Source organism: Perca flavescens, chromosome 3 (genome assembly GCF_004354835.1).
Source record: "Perca flavescens isolate YP-PL-M2 chromosome 3, PFLA_1.0, whole genome shotgun sequence".
NCBI classification, from domain to species: Eukaryota; Metazoa; Chordata; class Actinopteri; order Perciformes; family Percidae; genus Perca; species Perca flavescens.
The window spans coordinates 15,814,016-15,834,263 of NC_041333.1; the positions used below are offsets into that span (position 1 = coordinate 15,814,016).

The window sequence follows — 20,248 nt, forward strand, 5'->3', positions numbered from 1 at the left end:
CTGGTGCAGCAGGTCAGCTGTCATGGCTCAAACAGGCTCCCAGATGCTCCCGCTATTGGCTCTCGTATTGGGTAGGCTATGGGCGCATTTTTGCCTAAATACATTTGGATTTATGAGAGTAACAGCTTGCAAACAATGTAATCATGCTTGTGGTTATATTCTTTCAGTTTGGCTGATTTGCGACTTCACCACTGTCTGTGGTAAGTAGCATGGCGCAGATTCATTTTCCTTAATTGACGGATCTCAGAGTGTATTGTTTTCTCTGATGTATTTGTTTAAGTTACACACGTCCTCTTGTGTGTGTGTGTGTGTGTGTGTGTGTGTGTGTGTGTGTGTGTGTGTGTGTGTGTGTGTGATTGGCACAAGATTGTGCGTAATTCCAGTTGGGAATTAATGTATCTAGTTCAAGAATATGTAGTCTTGTCTATTGTGGTTTAAGAGAGCAGTTAATCAGTAGCCTATTATGTTTGATTTGCGCAATGATTTAAAAACCGCCATAGGTGCAGAGAAAGAGTAGCCTAATACATTTAATTATTCTTTCTTTCTTTAATACCATTACATGTGGCTTGCTTTCTCTTGTTTTCCTTGTGTGCTGAAATTGGAAACGTGTTTTGCAATGACGCAACATTGTACACGGTTGAGGAAAAGGGTGAGAAATAGGCTGCCTGATGTAGTGGATGTAAATTGAGGGGGTGTATTGTTGGTGCCTCTGATTTGGATCCGGAGAACCAGGCGTGAGTCAGGTTTTGAGCTGAAAAATGCTGTCAGGGAGTAGTCTGTATGGCTGTAGGCTACAATTTGTGGGGGGTGGAGGGGGGGCAAAATTGTACAATTGTAGAGGATATGTGTAGTTGTGGAACTCCAGATTGGCTGACAAGGCTGTTTTATTCACTTTGAACATCGGTCAAAGTGTTCCACAACTAACGTCACTAAAGTGATTCAAAGTTTGCTCTGGACCCACTCCATCAAGTTTTGCGAGTCAAAAATGGCTTAGATAGGAGTTTCTATTGGTGGGTTTGACTGGGCATGGCCACGCCCACATTCAAGCGCTGCAGCCAATAGATACATGGCCGCAGCTCTGGTAGGCGTCCAGTATCTTCACTTAAAGCTACACTTGACCTCCCAGCCACGTTGGTGCTTTTCAGAGAATGTTTTATGAAGATATCTGACACATGATGTGGCTTGCTGCATGTGTAATTGTGCTAACAGACCCTCCAAGAAGTCGACACTCCAGTTCTTTCCGTGAGTGAAATATTATTTTATTTTATGTTATAAGCTACTGTCTATGGTTATAAGTTAGCATTATTAGCATGTAGCTTCATAAAGTTATAAAGATATTCACAGATTAGAACTTCCAGGATCAATTACTCTATAGTGAAATGTTATTAAATCACAAACGACTAGGGCTGTAATGATATGCGATATGAAACCGAAATCGCGACACTTGGACCCACGAACCTGTGTCACAGAGTGATGGGCGTTATTACCATTGGTTATTACACATAGACAGTATATAAACTGGACCAACAGATCCCATTGCTCTGGACAGAGACCAGCGAAGGATATTAGAACAAGAGGGTAAGCTTCGCTTCAGAACTCCAACCTCCTATGGCACCATTTTGATGCTACACAGCGATCACCTCCCGTTAGCATTCCATTGACTGCCATTTATTTTGACGTCACTTTGACAGCGAATAACTTTACATCTGAAGCATTTAAAGACTCTATTTGTCCATTGTTTATTTCTAAAGAAACACAACAATGTATATAAATAAAATACAAATACAAATACATACAAATAAAAGGCTCCATTACCTTGTATCTGACTTTATGGCTCCGTAGCAGACGTTTTTGTAAAAATAGGCTAACGATGGTGTCATAACCAAGTGACTTACTGTCGCATAGTAGAGGAATTACCGTATAGTAACAGGAGAAGCACATTTACGTTCTCTGTCAGTTGGAGGCTGCGCAGTAAAGCTAGTGATCACCGGAAAAGTGCTTCTAATATTATTCACTGGTCTCCGTCCAGAGCAACAGGCTCTGTTGGTCCATTTTATATATGTCAATGTATTAGAAGCACTTTTCCGGTGAGCGCTGAGCGTTACTGTGCAGCCTCCAACTGAGAGAGACAACGTAAATGTGGCTTTTTGAGGGCCTTAACATATTCAAAAACTCACCAAATTTGGCGGTGTTAAGAAATCTCTAAAAGACGTGTTCGTTCTGATTTATGGAGGAGGAAGGAGAGGCTGGGGGAATTGAAAGTTAACTAAAAGGTTTAATAAAACAACACGATGAAAACAACAGTCAAAACACAAATGTTACACTGCAGCTGACCGCGGACTGATCTCATGCTTCTCCTTGCGGAGTTCATACATTTATTCCCCTACATCTGGGTGGTTTCTCAAATGAAATCTTCCCCTATTGGTCAGATGTCTCTCAAAAGAAAAGTTCTATGTTCCCAATCAGTGTCTTGAGGCTACACCCGGTCACAGGATCTTACTGAGACAGTGTCAATTGTTTCCAAACTACAGCAATACTCGTTCTTTGTCTAAATCACGTCTGGCTCAACTGGCAATGGCTCTCAAAGTTGTTTAAACAATAATGGCGTTTTTCCATTACATGGTACCTGCTCGACTCTCCTCGACTCTCCTCGACTCTACTCGACTCTACTCGCCTCGACTCGCTGTGCGTCCGTTTTCCATTGCAGATTTTAGTATCGCCTCAGGGTGGCTGGTCATCATAGCGACTGCCGCTGGCGTGGCTTAGTGGCGTCTCATTTCCCCCGACTCATTTCCTGGTTCTCCTTCTCCGTAAACAACATGATATCAAAGAGATAGTTAACGTTTACTGCTCCAGATTTCCCACCGTGGTCACATATATATGACTCTAGAGTCGCTACTCGCTTTGTTTCTCTCACATATATGTGACTCTAGAGTCGCTACTCGCTTTGTTTCTCTCACATACTGTATATGACTCTAGAGTCGATATTCGCTGCGGAGATAATTTCAGATCACACATGCACACACCAGCGCACCAGTATAACCATCAGGCCACTTGTATGCTACGGAGAAAGCTCTGCGTGGAGCCTCCGGCAGCAAAAAAAAAACACCGCTGGCTAAACTATTTAAAAATGCCGTCTCTCGCTAGCAATGCAGTGATCAGTGACGCTTCTTTCCAAACAATCAGCAGCCTGCAGGGTTTCACGTCACCTTCTCGGCTCGCCTCAGCTCGCTTGGAACCTCGACTGAGCAGGTACTAAAAAAAGTACCTGTTAGCAGGTACCAGGTACTTTTTTTCGTAATTGGAAAACCAAAAAAGGCGAGTAGAGTCGAGGCGAGGCGAGTAGGTACCATGTAATGCAAAAGCGACATAAGTCTTTCTAGCGCTTTTACATTTATGCTAAATCAGCAATGACCTAATCAATTCTTTAGAAACTTGAGAAGGTGTGAGCCAGACAAATGCTGATTAGTGTGGTGTGATGCAATCGGTTGATTCAGTGCTTCCTCTAGCTACAGTGTTCATTCAACTAAAAGTACATTTTTATCAGACATCACCAATGTTTTAACTGTTTTTAAACCTAACAGCGGTCGCATCAAGTCTGGTAAAAATGTACGTATTTTAAGGGTTTCAGGAACAGGCGCACAAAAATGGCTCGCTAGCGCCCCCTAGATAGTTAAAAAAATTGAGCCCCTGCAGTGCTTTTAATGTAGACTCAAGAAACTTGGTATACATTTATGTAACATGTCAAGATGTACAAAAAAAACCTCATTAGAGCCATACCCTAAACCTAACAGGAAGTCCGCCATTTTGATTTCAAAGTTCGAAATTAGTGCGATTTTGGCCATTTCCACATGTCGTACTTTAACGAACTCCTCCTAGAGATTTTATCCGATCAACTTCAAACTCGGTCTGTGCCATCGTAAGAAGTTAAAGATGAAAAGTTGTTAAAAGAAAAACTTTTTGTCATAGGGCATGGCTGTGGCAGGGCGGCCATTTTGTGCGTTTCGCCATCAAAACAGGAAGTGGGTGTAACTTGAGTGTACATTGTCCAACTGGCTCGAAACTTTTCAGGATTTATAAGAGTCCAGCCCTGAGGACAAATAAAGGCCGATATTTACTTAAAGTCATAGCGCCCCCTAGTGGCAACAGGAAGTAGGCCTAAAAGTCAAGGTGCTATACTTTAACGAACTCCTCCTAGAGATTTCATCCGATGGACTTCAAACTTGGTCTGTACCATCCCAACACCTTAACGATGAAAAGTTATTAAAAGTAAAACTTTTTGTCAGACGCTGTGGGCGTGGCGGCCATTTTGAGTGTTTAGCGATGAACAAAGAAGTTGTTGTAACTTGAGTGTACGTTGTCGTATCTGCCCGAAATTTCTCAGGATTGACAAAGGTCCAGGCCTGAGGACACCTACAGGCCAAAATTGACTTTTGGTCATAGCGCCCCCCACTGGCAACAGGAAATGCGCCTTATATGATAAACAACATCCGATTTACATGAAACTTATAATGTGTGGTCTACATGTGATACTGAGCCGCCCCCTATACTTTAACCACGCCCACTTACTCAAGCCCCCCTTTCATACCATTTGAAGCGTTTAAGGTAGTGTCTTGTGTGAGGTGTCATTGAACTCAGCAGAGACTTCCTTCTTCATTGGTGATGGTTTGGCCCGCCCCCTATGTTTAAGCCTCGCCCCCTTTCATAAATGCTGACCCATCTAAGGTAGAGTCTTGTGTGAGGTATCATTGAACTCAGCAGAGAGTTCCTTTTTAATTGGTGATGTTTTGACCTGCCCCCTATAATGTAGCCACGCCCCTTTTAACAGCTAATGAACTGTATGACGTAGAGTCTTGTGTGAGGTATCGTTGAACTCAGCCTCTGCCAAGAAACATGCACAGACATAACATGTTTAAAATTATTTATAAATAGGCCTATGTATAAAAAAACAACACATTATCCGTGTCCTTTCCCGTTCGTTATCCTGCAGATAACACAAACATGGCCTCCATGTTTTCACACACCTGATGCCCTAGGCTACGGCCAACCGTTCAACCGTTTTTCTTTTAACAACTTTTCATCTTTAACGTCTTAAGATGGTACAGACCGAGTTTGAAGTTGATCGGATGAAATCTCTAGGAGTTCGTTAAAGTACGACATGTGGAAATGGCCAAAATCACACTAATTTCCAACATTTAATTCAAAATGGCGGACTTCCTGTTGGGTTTAGGGTATGGCTCTAATGAAGTTTTTTGTACATCTTGACATGTTACATATGTGTACCAAGTTTCGTGAGTCTACGTTTAACGCACTGCAGGGGCTCAATTTTCTTAACTTTCTAGGGGGCCTAGCGAGCCATTTTTGTGCGCCTATTCCCGAAACTCTTAAAATACGTAAATGTTCACCAGACTTGATGCGACCGCCAAATTTGGTGAGTTTTTGAATATATTAAGCCCCTCAAAAAGCCATTCATTTGACGGGAAAATAATAGAAAGAAACAATAATTCCTTCAGTTTCAATAGGGCCTTCGCCGCTGTCGGCGCTCGGGCCCTAATTAACTCAGCTGTTTATTGTCAATAATGAGAGGGAAACCTGTATTGGTACCAGTGTTTCCGCTGGTAACTATCCGTTATTGCGGCTGCCACGTCGAAAAACGCATTAAATGCACTAACTTCAGTTCGTTGTCAGTGTAAGACGGAGCCTGCTGGACCTGGGCGAGAGATGTGACACATTGCCATATTATCATAGTTCATAAAAATGCAGCGCAGTGATGATACAGACATTTCATAGCCTACACAAGACGTGTGTGACATTTCATAGCCGACACAAGACGTGTGTAACGCCGTTGACCCGCCAAAGCGCATTCGACCCGCGCTGGACCCATTCATGATGAGTAAGCCGTCACTCTGTGAGTAGCATACGCTTCAGTCCATGCACTCCCCCTCTCTTCCTCTGTCTGTCTATGTCTATGTATTACTGTGTTGCAGAGTGTCATGTAATCAATGACGAAACGATGCCATGTGGCAGAAAAAAGTTGTATTACGTTTACTGAGTATAACACTCCTCTGTCATGAAAACATCAATTTCACATGTTACAAATTCAAAAGTTGTTTTTTATGCTTTAAGAACACTTAAATTAAAATAAGTGTAACAGTAAAACAGTGATAATAATAGAACCTACGAATAACAACCTAGTGTCATAATTTGGCAAAACTGTAATGTCTTATGAGATGAGTAATGATTTCCAAAGTGTTCACTGCACAGATAAGAAGTCTTGATAGGAGACCTGTCGTCTCATGTTGAGCAAGACAGGCAGCGCTTGAAGTGGGGAAAAAAAAGGTGCCAGTACTCTCTTGCATTGGCAAATCATTATGACATTTGAGATTTCTACAGTGAAAAACTAAACTTGGAGATATTGCTGTTACAACAATTTATTGTTATTTATTAACAACATAAATGCATGTATTTATTTAAACAAGTCGTGTGTGTGTGTGTGTGTGTGACAGTTTTTCAATCTGGAGAGACTGTTTGCAGATATGCAAAATATTTATTGTACAACTGTATAATAACATTTACAAAGTTATTTGGAGATTAGACTCCATCGAATTAATATTTTTAAAGGGACAGAGAACAGGAACATAACCCCCCCGGTGGAGCCTAGACACTATTGGCAGAGAAAGAGACCAGACCGAAGAGTCAACGGAGCGGTCAGCCAGGAGAAACACGATGACCGGAGGTGGCAGGGGAGGAGGAGGGTTGAGCGCTTTGCCTGAAACAACAGCTGACTTATAGGGTGAGGTGTGGAACCAAGAGCGAACACAGACTAGATGGTTGGGAGTTAACAACAGTTCTTTAATGTAAGTTCAGCCGAACAGACATATTGTAAATCCACGTAGGAGGATGGTGACCCAAATGGAGTGGAGGAGTGGAGATAGGCACGGCAGGCTCGAAAACAAATAGGGCTGGTGGCGTGGCTGGAAGCGAAGAGTAGGTTGACCTTCAGCGTCTGTACATAGATAGATGACAGTGTTAATCAAAAGATAAACACTGAGATAGAAACAAAGTAACTAGAGACTAGCGAGATGGACCAAGAGTAGTTACCGCTTGACGGACCGAAACGAACTGGCGTTGGCTTCCTGGATCACAGGCGTACTAGTGCTGGAGCTTGATTAGTGAATTGCCTGCAGCTGCGCTGGAGAGCCAGGTGCCCTGATGGATCGACCACGCCTACACACACTCACTCCACACACACGACCAAAAAAGGAAGACAGCAGCCTGAGTCACGGCCAGGCTGTGACACTGACAGCACAGGGCGAGAACAGATTTAGAGTTGTAATGCTGTGATTGGCCCTTGGATTTCGTGGCCAAGTCTGATTGGTTTAACTGAAAGCATCGCTTCTAAACAGCTTATTTGATTTAAGAAGAAAGTGTAGTGATTGGGTTAATGACGTCTTCCTGAAAGAATTTGCTTTAATTGAGCTTCATTAGTCCCCTCTCTGTCTGGCCAGCAAGTGACGGGATGCTGCTACATGTTTTGCAGCCCAGTTTGTTATCTTTAAAAAACGAGCGAGCTGTTTGTGGAGAAAAATACATAATTTGGTCCCTTGACCAACAGTCAGGCCATCCATGTGTTTCGTTACTCACGTTATTGTTGACGTCGGTGTCATTGACTAAGGTAACATTAAAGTTGGTAGCTGCATACTCCTCATTAACGCTAGCTGTTCCGCTCACATCAACGTTAACGTTAGTTTGAAGCTTGTGAATCATACCTGATGTTTCTGGTTGGACTTGGACCTCTGTTTACGCACACGCACACACATTCTTTTAGTACCAGGGTTCATACGGGTGCTTGAAATCCTTGAAAATGCTTGAATTTTGATGTTGCGTTTTCAAGATTTGAAAAGTGCTTACATTTTGGATAAAATGCTTGCAAATGCTTGAAATCTTATCTTATCTCATAGGCACCAATACCTGTGTCTTTATTTTCCCCACTAACCGACAAACACTAAACTCTAGGATAATTTACAGCCTGTAACAACCTGGGAGTTTTGACTAGCCTGGCAGCAAGTTTGAAAAACTTTTGGTGGATTTAATGGATTGGCTTTCTCGTTGGTGGTTTGGCATGGATTTAACCAGGGTTCACTATGGGTTCAACAAAAGGTAGGCTCTAAATTATTACATTCCTGCTGCTGGTGTATGGGTGGGTGTGGAAGGTGTGTCGTTGCGGCGCCAACCAACTTGCGTAGTTTTCAGTCAGTGGACTGGTCTAAGTGTTTGTGTCTAGTTTGTCAAGTAGGTTAGCCTAGGCTACTAGTTTGCCTCGCCAGCTTAAATTAGGCTACCAAGATGTGTCTAGCTCAGGGACACATTGGTTGGTGTATTGCTGTGGGAATCGAACCCAGGCATTTTGACTACGTATTGGTATGTAATTTACGGTGGTGTAAGGTGCTGCAAAAAGCTTTAAAATGGACCTTGAAAGTGCTTGAATTTGACCTCGGAAAAGGTGTACAAACCCTGTAGTACCTTTAGGAAGCCAAGCTAACATAACGACTTACAAACTTGACACACTTCTTTTTAGTTTCTAGGTTTTCAGCAGTGATAAATCTGTTACAGAATGACCGTAACAGTCTATGGTTACGGTTAGGCTGCAGGCATCAGACAGCTTTACCGAACTAGCGTCGTTGGCTAAGCGAATTTCTGATAGGGTGGGCCGACTGCTTTCCTTTACGAGATTTGTCAAGATCTGAGGTAAGTCACATAGTGCCCCCTGGGTAGTGTAGTTTATATAAGTTAATCTCTTTGACACTGACGCTTTCTCTGTCAATGGTAGAGTACCGGCTACATGCTAGAAGTAGCGGTACGCAAGAAAAAGTGCCCACTTCGAGCACTGCAAACAGGGAAAATAATGCACAATTGGTAATGAAAACCATTGGATTAACCCTGCCTGAACTGAAAAATACTTGGTTATTTTAGCGCCAAACCGATGGCGATGTGTTTCATTTGGAATTAGTTGCACCACATTGAAAAACACCAGAAGTTCCAGACAATACATTCCCGAGGAGAGGGCTGCAAACATGCAGAGTTTAATTGCATCTTATAACATCAATAACCAACTCCAGCCCAACCAATAACATACTGCAACATCTAGCTTAACGTTATTATTTTTAAAGCAACACCAAAGATTCTTTTGTACCTTAAAATAATGTTTCCAAAATCGTTTCAGTAGTTCTTCAACTTGTAATAGGGTGAACGACATTTCTGCATTCGCTTTGTGACCCTCTTCCAGCTATAACCAGACTATGCAAGTTAGCCAGATCAGGTAGCAGATCTGTAGTTCGAATGAGAATGGTAATGGACAATTCCACTTTTAACCTGTAGGGGGACCGAAGAGGAAAAGTGCTTCGGTGTTGCTTTAAGTTACACACTGTAACTCTACACAGCTCGCCAAGTCTAGCGTGACATTAACGTTACATTGCCCGTATAAAGTCAAAGATCAGAGCCTGCTGTCTATAACATTACATCTATGGCTATCACAGTGTAACGTTCTAGGAAAGTCGAAGCTTCGGTGCGAGCAAAGAGCTCAACGGCAAGCACGTTCCCAGATAACTAAACTTGGTGAACCTTTATTTCCCAACCTCACACAAACACCTTTTGTTCTAAAGTATTATCACGCTACATTTTAGCACTTGTCTATTAACCCTTGTTTTGTCTTCAGGTCAGATTTTACCTGTTTTCAAAATTTCTACCTCAGAAATATGGGTTTCTTTTTAACTATACCTAATTTTGATTACCCAAAAATAACCATACATACAACCATACAATTCGATTCACAAATACAACAAAAGATGGGATCCTTACTTTCATTAAATTTTGGATGTTTTCTTAAATTCTTTAGCATTTGAAAAAAAAATTGAAATGCTTGGAAACAGTCTTCCAACTGAACATTGACCCTTCTGTGATTATCCTTCCATTAATATTAGTCTAAATAATTCAAAATGTCTGCTTTTTTAACTCAAGGATTAAGTATAGTTTCCTATAAATGAGGTTTATTGACCATGAATTCCAAAAATAAGTGTAAAACGGGTAATAAGTTGGTGTTAGTGGTGTTTATACATGGTAGTGAAAAGAAGCGTTAATCATAAAGAAATGCGCCAAAAACATTAAAGAGAGTGCCAAAAGTGTTGAAAAAAAAAGAGTAAGACTTCAGAAAGTGTTGATTTTCAGTTTTGACCCGGGAGGACAACAAGCGAATGGTCAAATGGAAGAAAACACAAGAGTTAAGTCATGTTTTGACTTCGGTGCATGCCAGTTTAACGTTACTGAAGCCCGTTTTATGGTCCTGCGGAGGCTCCACGCAGAGCTTTCGCCGTAGCCTACGTAAGTGGCCTGATGTTTATACTTGTGCGCTGGTGTGTGCGTCGAGCCAGCATTTGTGTGTGTGGGGAGTGGGTGATAGAGCGAGGGTGAAGTGAGAGAGTGACCGCGATTAGCTTCGGATTGTAGCAACTCTAGAGTCATAGTGAGAGAAACAAAGTGTCTCCCCTGTTCTTTATGACCATGGTGTGAAATCTGTAGCAGAAAAAGTTAACCCTCTCCTTGATTTCATGTTGTTTATGGAGAAGGAGACCCAGGAAATGAGTCAGGGGAAAAGCAACGCTACCAAGCCACGGCCGAGCACGTGCGTCGATGCGACATGTAGTTACATTTTTTGAGAGGTGCACGTCAGGCTACGGCGTAGACGCAGAGGGGTCTGCGGGGGTACGCTGTCAATTCTACGCACAATCATAAAAAGGCCTTAACTGTGGCTAACTTGTATGATATAAAATAAAATAATATTTCAATCACCGAAAGAACTGGAGCGTAGACTTCTTGGAGGGTCTGTTAGCACAATTAAACATGCAGCAAGCCACATCATATGTCAGATATCTTCATAAAACATTCTCCGAAAAGCACCAACGTGGCTGTGAGGTCAAGTGTAGCTTTAAGTGAAGTTACTGGACGCCTACCAGAGCTTCGGCCCTTGAATGTGGTCATGCCCAGTACCCACTAATAGAAACTCTTATCTAAGCCATTTTGACTCGCAAAACTTTTTGACTCAAAACTTTTTGACTTGCAAGCAAAACTTTTTCACTCACAAGAAAAACTTTTTGATTCAAAAGGAAAACTTTTTGTGATGCAAAAAACACACTTGCGTTTTGATTGCAGTGACAAACGATAAAACGATCGATAAAAAAGGGTTGACCCTGGATAAGAGCCTCAGTTGGAAAAAGCTTAAATTTATTAGAGTTTATCTGCTTGTCCAATTTAAAATCACTATGCATTATCACCCCCACATTTTTTTTACAGTATATATATATATATATATATATATATATATATATATATATATATATATATATATATATATATATATGGTCCCAGGAAATATATATATGGTCCCAGGAAACATATATGGTCCCAGGAGATTCATATGAATGGAAATTAGTATAACTCATTTTAAGCCATAACTGTACTTCCAGTGACTCATAACCTGGAATTTTTGTTTGTTTACAGAGTTTGCCACAGGAGCTACTGTAGCCTCTAAAGACCGGTGAGTGTTCCCTCTGTGTGTGTGTGTGTGTGTGTGTGTGTCAGAGAGAGAAAGAGAGAGTATAAACATGCATCCTCCCTCACATTTTAGCAAAGCAAAGTAAAGACATTTTAGCTGGTCTTCCAAGGTGCAAACTGTGTTGTGACAGAAGTATAAAGGGAGAGATAATAAGCTATGCTGTGGGATGCACTAATATGCTATTTGGATGTTGACAGTGAGGTCTGATTTTTTTCCATATCAGACAATACTGATTACAATTATAGTAGCATTCTAGCAGCAATCAGATTATCTGACATATGCCAATGACTGGTCACACTGCCATGAACATGTTCCTATTACCCCTGACGTTGTCCCACAGGACTCGCCAACAGTTTGGGCATGCTATCTCAAAAGCTGATCTTACGATAAAATGGTAATAGTTCCCATGGATCCATCCTAAGGTATCTAGTGACCCTAGCTTTTCTCTAGTCACTGGATATTTTAACCTGATGATACACTATCAGAATCAGAATCAGAATCCGCTTTATTTGCCAGGTATGAGGACACATACAATATAAACAACAAAAGCAAACAATATATACACACTATAAACAGAAACAATACAGATTGAGGCAGTAGTGCATGGAGTAAATCATTTTTATGATAAATTATTATTTTAATTATGGAGCATAGTGCAAAGGATGCTGGAATAAATAAGTATTAAGTTATTATATAAGTATAATATTACAATATGAACAGCTCTGGAATAGAGAATGATGAATAAATAATAAGTGGAACCAGCAAAGGTGCGCCTTCCAGAAAGGAGAACCTGGAACAGGTTGTGTCCGGCGTGAGAAGGGTCTGCAGTGATGTTTCCTGCATGTTTCCTGACTCTGGAAGTGAGTCATGAATGGAGGGCAGGTTGGCACCGATGATCTTTTCTGCAGTCCTAACTGTCCGTTGTAGTCTGCTCCTGTCCTTTTTGGTGGCAGATCCAAATCAGACAGTGATGGACGTGCAAGGGACAGACTGGATGATGCCTGTGTAGAAGTGGATCAGCAGCTCCTTAGGCAGGTTGAGCTTCCTGAGCTGGCACAGGAAGTACATCCTCTGCTGGGCCTTCTTGATGATGGTGTCAGTGTTGGGCTCCCACTTTAGGTTGCAGGATTATAGTGGATCCCAGAAACCTGAAGGATTCCACAATCCAGACACAGGGCTGTTGAGTATGGCGATGGGGGGAAGAGTGAGGGGGCTCCTTCTGAAGTCCACGATCATCTCCACAGTTTTGAGCGTGTTAAGCTCAAGGTTGTTCCGACCGCACCAGAGTGCCAGCTGATCAACCTCCCGTCTGTAGGCCGACTCATCACCGTCCCGGGCTTAGGCCGATGACTGTTGTGTCGTCAGCGAACTTCTGGAGTTTAACAGATGGGGCTCCTGAGGTGCAGTCATTGGTGTAGAGGGAGAAGAGCAGTGGGGAGAGCACACACCCCTGGGGGGGCGCTAGTGCTAATAGTCCAGGTGCTGGATGTGATGTTCCTCAGTCTCACCCAAGGGGGTAGGCTTCGCTTCAGAACTCAAACCTCATACGGCGCTATTTTGATGCTACAACAATATCACCTCCCATTAGCAGTCGCGTAGCCAGTAATGGGCCAGGGCGGCACTGGCCCGCCCACTTTACTCACTGGCCGGCCAGCCAAGTTTGATCAATACGTTTTGTTTTATTATGAAAAATATTCAAATGTATGTAAAAAAAAAAAGAAATAGTAACATAACTAGTTGTGTGTGTGTGTGTATGTGTGTATGTGTGTGTTTAATGTGTCTTCTCTTCTGATTAAAACGAAACTGTTTAAACCACAGAATAAGGATCAAACAATTAGGAAGCCTTGGAACATAGGTGGTTGCTATGGTAACAACAGGCAGACTCTCCATGCTGCCTTTGGCATCTAACGCTAGCTAGCTGGCTGTTTAGACAATGTACCATGGATGTGTTAAGCAATGCACTGTTAAAAGTTACCGCAACAACAATGGCTTCTCTTTAAAAGTGGACGCGTTTTTCTGCAGCATGTGCAGACATTTCCCCAGCGGAGCTGACAGCCCATCAGCCAGAGAGGAGTTTGTTTGAGTGCTGGCCCTCACAGGGGTAACATTAAGTAAAACGCATTTCATGCTTCTTGCGTTATTATTTAAGTAACCTAGTAACTTTCGTATTTAGTAAGAAATGATGAACACTGATGATGGCTTCTAGCTAAAACACATCCTGTCACTGCCATGGACTCGATACACTGTCTAAGATTTGGCGCCTTGCTGGCCACTTTTCATTATATCTTTCATAATTCAAACAATGCTAGGCTGGAAGTTTTCATTCTTTGATTTTGTTTTACTGCTGCTAGCGCATTTGCTGCTCATGATCTGACCATAGTCCTGAAGCATATGGATTGGATATGTTACATGTACAAACTTTTTAGACTGAGATTTGTTGGTTGAGCATATTGGAGACAGTACTGCTATTGCCGTTGTAATGCAGTATGTTGGAAGGTAAAATTGTTTGCTGTTTTTTCAGATTGTCCTTTTTGAAAATGGCCCACTCACTTTTGTACTGGCTTTTGTATTCGCCCAAAATACTATTTCTGCCTACACCACTGCCCGTTAGCATCCATGGACTGCCATTCATTTTGACATCACTTTGACAGCGAATAACTTTACATCTGAAGCATTTAAAGACTCTATTTGTCCATTGTTTATTTCTAAAGAAACACGACAATGTATAAAAGGCTCCATTACCTTGTACCTCACATTATGGCTCCGTAGCAGACGTTTTTGTAAAATAGGCTAATGATTGTGTCATAACCACGCAACTTACTGTCGTATAGTAGAGGAATTACCGTATAGTTCAGAAGAAGCTTACAGGCAGTTTCGACTTACATGAGCTGTTTAGGTTTAATTACTAATGTTAACTAGCATTTTAGTTAGCAATAATTAGCCTTGGCCCATGTTATCTCCTTACATATACCTACGCTCTCCGTCTCTGCAAGATTCGGTATGATTGAGATTTCTCTTGGCACAGCTACCAGAAGACTTACAACTTTCAGACACGTTGCTCACGTCACATTTACGTTGTCTCTCTCAGTTGTAGGCTGCGCAGCAACACTCAGCGCTCACGGAAAAGTGCTTCTAATATCCTTCACTGGTCTCCGTCCAGAGCAACGGGATCTGTTGGTCCATTCTTATATACTGTCTATGGTCTCACCTGCTGACTCCTGTCAGTCAGGAAGTTTGTGATCCACTGACAGGGGGAGGCTGGCACAGTGAGCTGGGAGAGTTTGGTGCTGAGGATGTCCGGAATGATGGTGTTGAACACCGAGCTGAAGTCCACGAACAGGATCCTTGCATATGCCCCTGGAGAGTCGAGGTGTTGCAGGATGTAATGCAGTCCCAAGTTGACTGCATCATCCACAGACCTGTTAGCACTGTAGGCAAACTGCAGGGGGTCCAGCAAGGGGACTGTGATGTCCTTCAGGTGGGCCAACACCAGTCTTTCAAAGGACTTCATGACTACAGATGTCAGGGTGACAGGCCTATAGTCATTTAGTCCAGAGATGGAGGGTTTTTTGGGCACTGTGATGATTGTGGAGCATTTGAAGCAGGAGGGAACTTCAGATAGCTCCAGTGATCTGTTGAAGATCTGAGTGAAGATGGGGGCCAGCTGGTCTGCACAGATTTTCAGGCAGGATGGTGACATACCATCTGGGCCAGGAGCCTTCCTGGTCTTCTGCCTCTGGAAGAGCTGGCGCACATCCACTTCACAGATGTTGAGTGCAGGTGATGGGTCAGTGGGGGGGAGGTGACAGTGTGGAGGTGGGGGAAGATGATTGTCTGAAGTGTGAGTTGGTGAGTTGGTGTGGGGGAGGGGTGTGTTTCAAACCTACAGTAAAATCCATTCAGCTCTATCATCAGTATCAGTGTAGTGGATAACTTGTAATGAATGAATATAAGTTAAATGATTAATGAAATGTTGGCATTTCTGTAGTGCCAAACTCAATTTAGCATCTCTACTCGTAAGCCTTTTAGGAATAGCTGTTAATAGCTGTTAATAGTTTGTTTTACAGCTCGAGCAACCCAACGGAAAAACCCAGACTCTGTTCTCTTCATTGTACACAAGATTGTCCCTGTTGAAAAGCCCAAAACGCCCCAGCTGGACCCTTAAAAACATGACCTTTTACTGTAGGTCATGTTTTTTTCTGTGTAATATGTTCACATGCACAGCAATAGTGGAAATGTGTGGTACCTAAATATGGGTACCTATGTAACTGTTCTAGTTAAGTCCATCAGAGGGCAGTATTACTAAGGATAAGGGTGAAATGTGCATATACATGAAAATAGGCTACATTTATATACAATATAAAATAACTGTATTTGCCACATATTTACTGTGATGTTGATGCAATACTAATGACTGTTGTGACGAATGTCTTTCAGAAAAACCTGTTTGAAAATAGAGAATGACATCCGTGAGGCCGTGTGCAATGAGAATCATCTTCCAGGTGCAGGGTGGTCATGTTGTGGAATGCAGGCTTTCAACCCTGAAGAAGCCACTTGTTGTAAAGATGGATACACCAACGACACAGGTAATGAACACACATTTGTGTCAAACTAGCAAGACATTTAAATGTTGGATTAGTGATCATACAAAAAAAACGAAGGCACTATGAACTATGCGGTGAGAAAATTTAATAATATAGATAAAGACAATTAATGGCACGGCGAACACTAAAAAACTTCATGTGGGTGGGGGATTGCAACTTATTTCCTCAAGCATCATCAAGAAGTTTATGCTGACTTGTCTCTAGAAATAGAGAAAAAGCATTAGGCATGAACGTGACGATTGCCTCATAACCAGTGGTGGAACAAGTACTCAGGTTTATCACACTGAAAATACTGCACTATTAAGTAAAAGTCCTGCATTAAAAAGCCTTACTTAAAAAAGTCAGTGTATTATGTTTATTATTATGTAATAATTATGATGATAAAAAACACAACACTTTTAAGCTGTTACTGTCATACTGATGTCTGTATCTTGACTCAATCACTGTTTTTACAGCTGTTACAGAGGGTCTGAGCGAAAAGGTGTCAGCTTGCTGTGGACTAAAGGCCTATGACCAACTCAACTTTATGTGTTGTAACTCAACCATCTTAGCCAAACCTGCGCCAAATGCCAAATGTTGTGATAATGGTGAGTAGGACTGGACACAATTGATGGATGTATAGCGTCATATATTAACATATTACCATACAGTATACACTTACAAAATACAATTTCTTTCTGTTTCCTTATTGTAATCCCACAAAAAGTTTGATACCTCTTATTGGCTGGCAGCTGTCCATTAATATTTAGTAACTGGATGGTAAAACCAAACACTCATGGTGCAGATGTTTGTTTACAGAGTATTCAACTTTTTGATATTAATGAACGTCCGTTACATTCAAGCCATTACCAAATGAGTTGCTACAAAGCTAATTAAGACTATCAGCTCCACACAACTCTCTCTGTATTTCTCAGTATGGCTATGTACAGAAGATTGTGTCGTCCAGCAACTTTCGCGTGCAGAACCTCGAGTGAAGATAATAACCTCTTCTGAAGAGTCCATCATGTTTTTTTAACCCTCCGTGTCCTCCTTGGCTACTAGAAACTGTGTGGAGGAGGGGTGGGGGCTGTGCGCGATCACGGAAGACTTGTATCATGATGACACGCCGACAGTGTTGGGTTTTGTCGGGTATTCCTTACATATTAAAATTATGATTTTCGGATACAAAATTACAGAAGACTACAATATACGATTCTGCTAATGTTGCAACGGGTTTACCTCAGTCTGACACAATTGTACATGTAAATTATGCATATTGGGTTCTATTGTATTTTATTCAAACATTTGTGGTCCGCAGGATACTTAATAGCCAGTCATTTAAGTTGTGGTTGAGATAACAGTGATACAGTTTCAAGAATTATCCTGATCTTTTCCACAGATGCTTATGATGAGGACAAGCAGATGTGTTGTGGTCCGCTAGAGAACAAGACGATCCTGACGAGAAATTCCAGTGACCACCGGTGCTGTGGACGTGACCAGTTTGACCTTAAGACTGAGCGCTGCTGTGACATGAACGACAGTCTTAAGATACAGCCGATCACATCCAGCTGCTGTGGAAAGGAGTCAGGTGCGTCTTAGTCTATATTCACAACGTTCCACTTCCGGGATTGCTCCTGTGCCGCAGGACATTCCGCCTGATGCATGTCTTTTCGCCGATGTCCGTTTCCTTCCTCTTTCTTTGTGTTGGAATTTTAAACTCCAGTGTATTTAAGAGGAGTATGGTTAACTCCTCCTCAGATATCTGCAGGTTAAATTGAGACAGCTAGCTAGACTATCTGTCCTTTCGGAGCTTAGCGCCGCCCAAGGTGATCGTAATTGGTTTAAAAAGAAATGCCAATAAACCAGAGCACATTTTTCTCCCATCCAAATGCTGTGTGGACTAGCCAGACCCTCCTCTGCTCCGCAGCGTGTGGATGGTCTGGCAAAGTGAGACTAGGTGCGTCTCAACGTCATCCCTATACCTGCCTACCGCAATTCCATGCAAATGCAGTTATGCAAGCACACTAAAGATCTATACGTGACAAAACTACGTCCTGCCGTCATCACAAACGTGAGCTGCGTCTCCAGATACTTATAATTGATTGGTTTGTAGACAGGCTTCCCCGTCCTCTCGCATCCACTCTCTGTATCGGAATTTTTTCAACTGACTGCTGCTCTCCCCTACTGCCGCGGCTCTTTTTGTTATGTTGCGATGTTGAGAAGCAAGACACGGGAACTTTCTATCTGGAGCATTTATTCAGAGACAAACGGAAACCCACACTGTACATTTACTACCACTTAACAAGTAAACTGCTGATGTATTCTCTGCTCTGATAGTCTGTTCTGAGCGCATTCACCGTCACACACTCTCTCATGTAGCCTACACACTAAGCACCGAGCTATTCCTTAAAGGAGCCTCCCCAGTCTTGTAACACAAGGAGAGTCTGCCAGAGCTTCTTATATTTGGTCTGAAAGTCCGAAACATCCAAAAGATGCTTTCACACTATAAACGAACCGGACCGTGGTTCACTTTGGTCCGGACCGAGACCACCTCTTTTTATAGGACCAAAATTTGGTCTTTTGATCCGGACCGTGGTCCAGGGGAGGTTTCACACCTGTAATTTTGGTTTGGATCAAACTGAAAAGTCCAAAGGTCAAGACCAAATGAGGTAGGTGTGAAAAAACCCTTAATGTGTGCGGTGCCTGCACGTTGACTTGATCTTTGTCTTTACAGCTGTCTGTGGAACAGAGGCCTACAACACATCAAATGAACTATGCTGTCAATCAACTGTTGTATCCAAACCTGCATCAAATGCCAAATGCTGTGCAGAAAGTGAGTAGAGCTGAATTTAAACACAGTATTTTGGTGAAAAAAACTCTGGCTCATGTCAGCTGTATTGTGGTTGAGATAACAGTGATACAGTTTCAAGAATTATCCTGATCTTTTCCACAGATGCTTATGATGAGGACAAGCAGATGTGTTGTGGTCCGATGGAGAACAAGACGATCCTGACGAGAAATTCCAGTGACCACCGGTGCTGTGGACGTGACCAGTTTGACCTTAAGACTGAGTGCTGCTGTGACATGAACGACAGTCTTAAGATACAGCCGATCACATCCAGCTGCTGTGGGAAGGAGTCAGGTGCGTCTTAGTCTATATCCACAACATTCCACTTCCGGGATTGCTCCTGTGCCGCAGGAAATTCTGCCTGATGCATGTCTTTTCGCCGATGTCTGTTTCTTTCTGTTTTCTTTGTGTTGGAATATTAAACTCCGGTGTATTTATGAAGACTATGGTTAACTCCTCCTCAGATCTCTGCAGGGTAAATCCAGACAGCTAGCTAGACTATAGCCGCTTTCCGACCAGAGGGATTTTTGCAGTTCCTAGAACATAAAATTCCTAGAACTCTTTTTTTTTTTTTTTTTTTTCTCATGTTCCGACTGGACCAATTTGGAGATTTTTAAGTCCCTCTGGCTGCAGTTCCTGTAACTCTTTCAGCTCCTACTTCAGAGCAGGGTCTTTTCACTGTTCCCTTTTCAGCATAGGGATCTAGATCAACGAGGGTCGAGTTTCCGGTACAGACAGACCAACAACGGGAACATTTTAACAATATTCGCCATCTTATTCATCACTAAATTCACTTCTGACAACGTTTTAGGCGAGAAATGAACTGTTAACCTTTTGAATATCGGCAGTCTTGCGCAAATTGATGCCGAATTGACAATTTGCTTCAAAGTTTTCGGAGGTGAGAAGCTCCATGAAGTGAGGCGACAGTCGGCAGGCGCCAGCCCCGGCCGCAAGCTCGCCGCTCTGCCATGTCCTGCTCAGAAACCCCTCTGTCAGCTGGAGGTCTCTCAGACCGCTCAGACGTCCACAATGCAGCCGGCAGAGGTGGGGGAGAGAGAGATACCCGTTTCTCTTCGGGAGACTTGTTTAAATTATGACAAATATGCTATATACATTAGATTTAGTATGTAGTTCATACTTTTTTGGTGTATTTTTTTTCTGATTTTTAACGCTATAAAGACAGTTGCCGTGCTTGCATTAGGCTACTCC

At 42.3% G+C, this 20,248-nt stretch overlaps 1 protein-coding gene across 1 annotated transcript in view; it reads left to right on the forward strand.

The window, feature by feature from the left end:
* Positions 1–20,248, forward strand: part of LOC114552866 (galaxin-like) — a 21,471-nt gene continuing 1,223 nt past the window's right edge. Inside the window, exons 1-8 of the mRNA XM_028573961.1 lie at positions 1–71; positions 168–200; positions 11,554–11,590; positions 16,046–16,194; positions 16,668–16,799; positions 17,591–17,779; positions 18,926–19,024; positions 19,145–19,333. Of these exons, the coding sequence (XP_028429762.1) occupies positions 23–71; positions 168–200; positions 11,554–11,590; positions 16,046–16,194; positions 16,668–16,799; positions 17,591–17,779; positions 18,926–19,024; positions 19,145–19,333 (877 nt within the window). The 5' untranslated portion in view covers positions 1–22. The remainder of the gene's footprint in view (positions 72–167; positions 201–11,553; positions 11,591–16,045; positions 16,195–16,667; positions 16,800–17,590; positions 17,780–18,925; positions 19,025–19,144; positions 19,334–20,248) is intronic.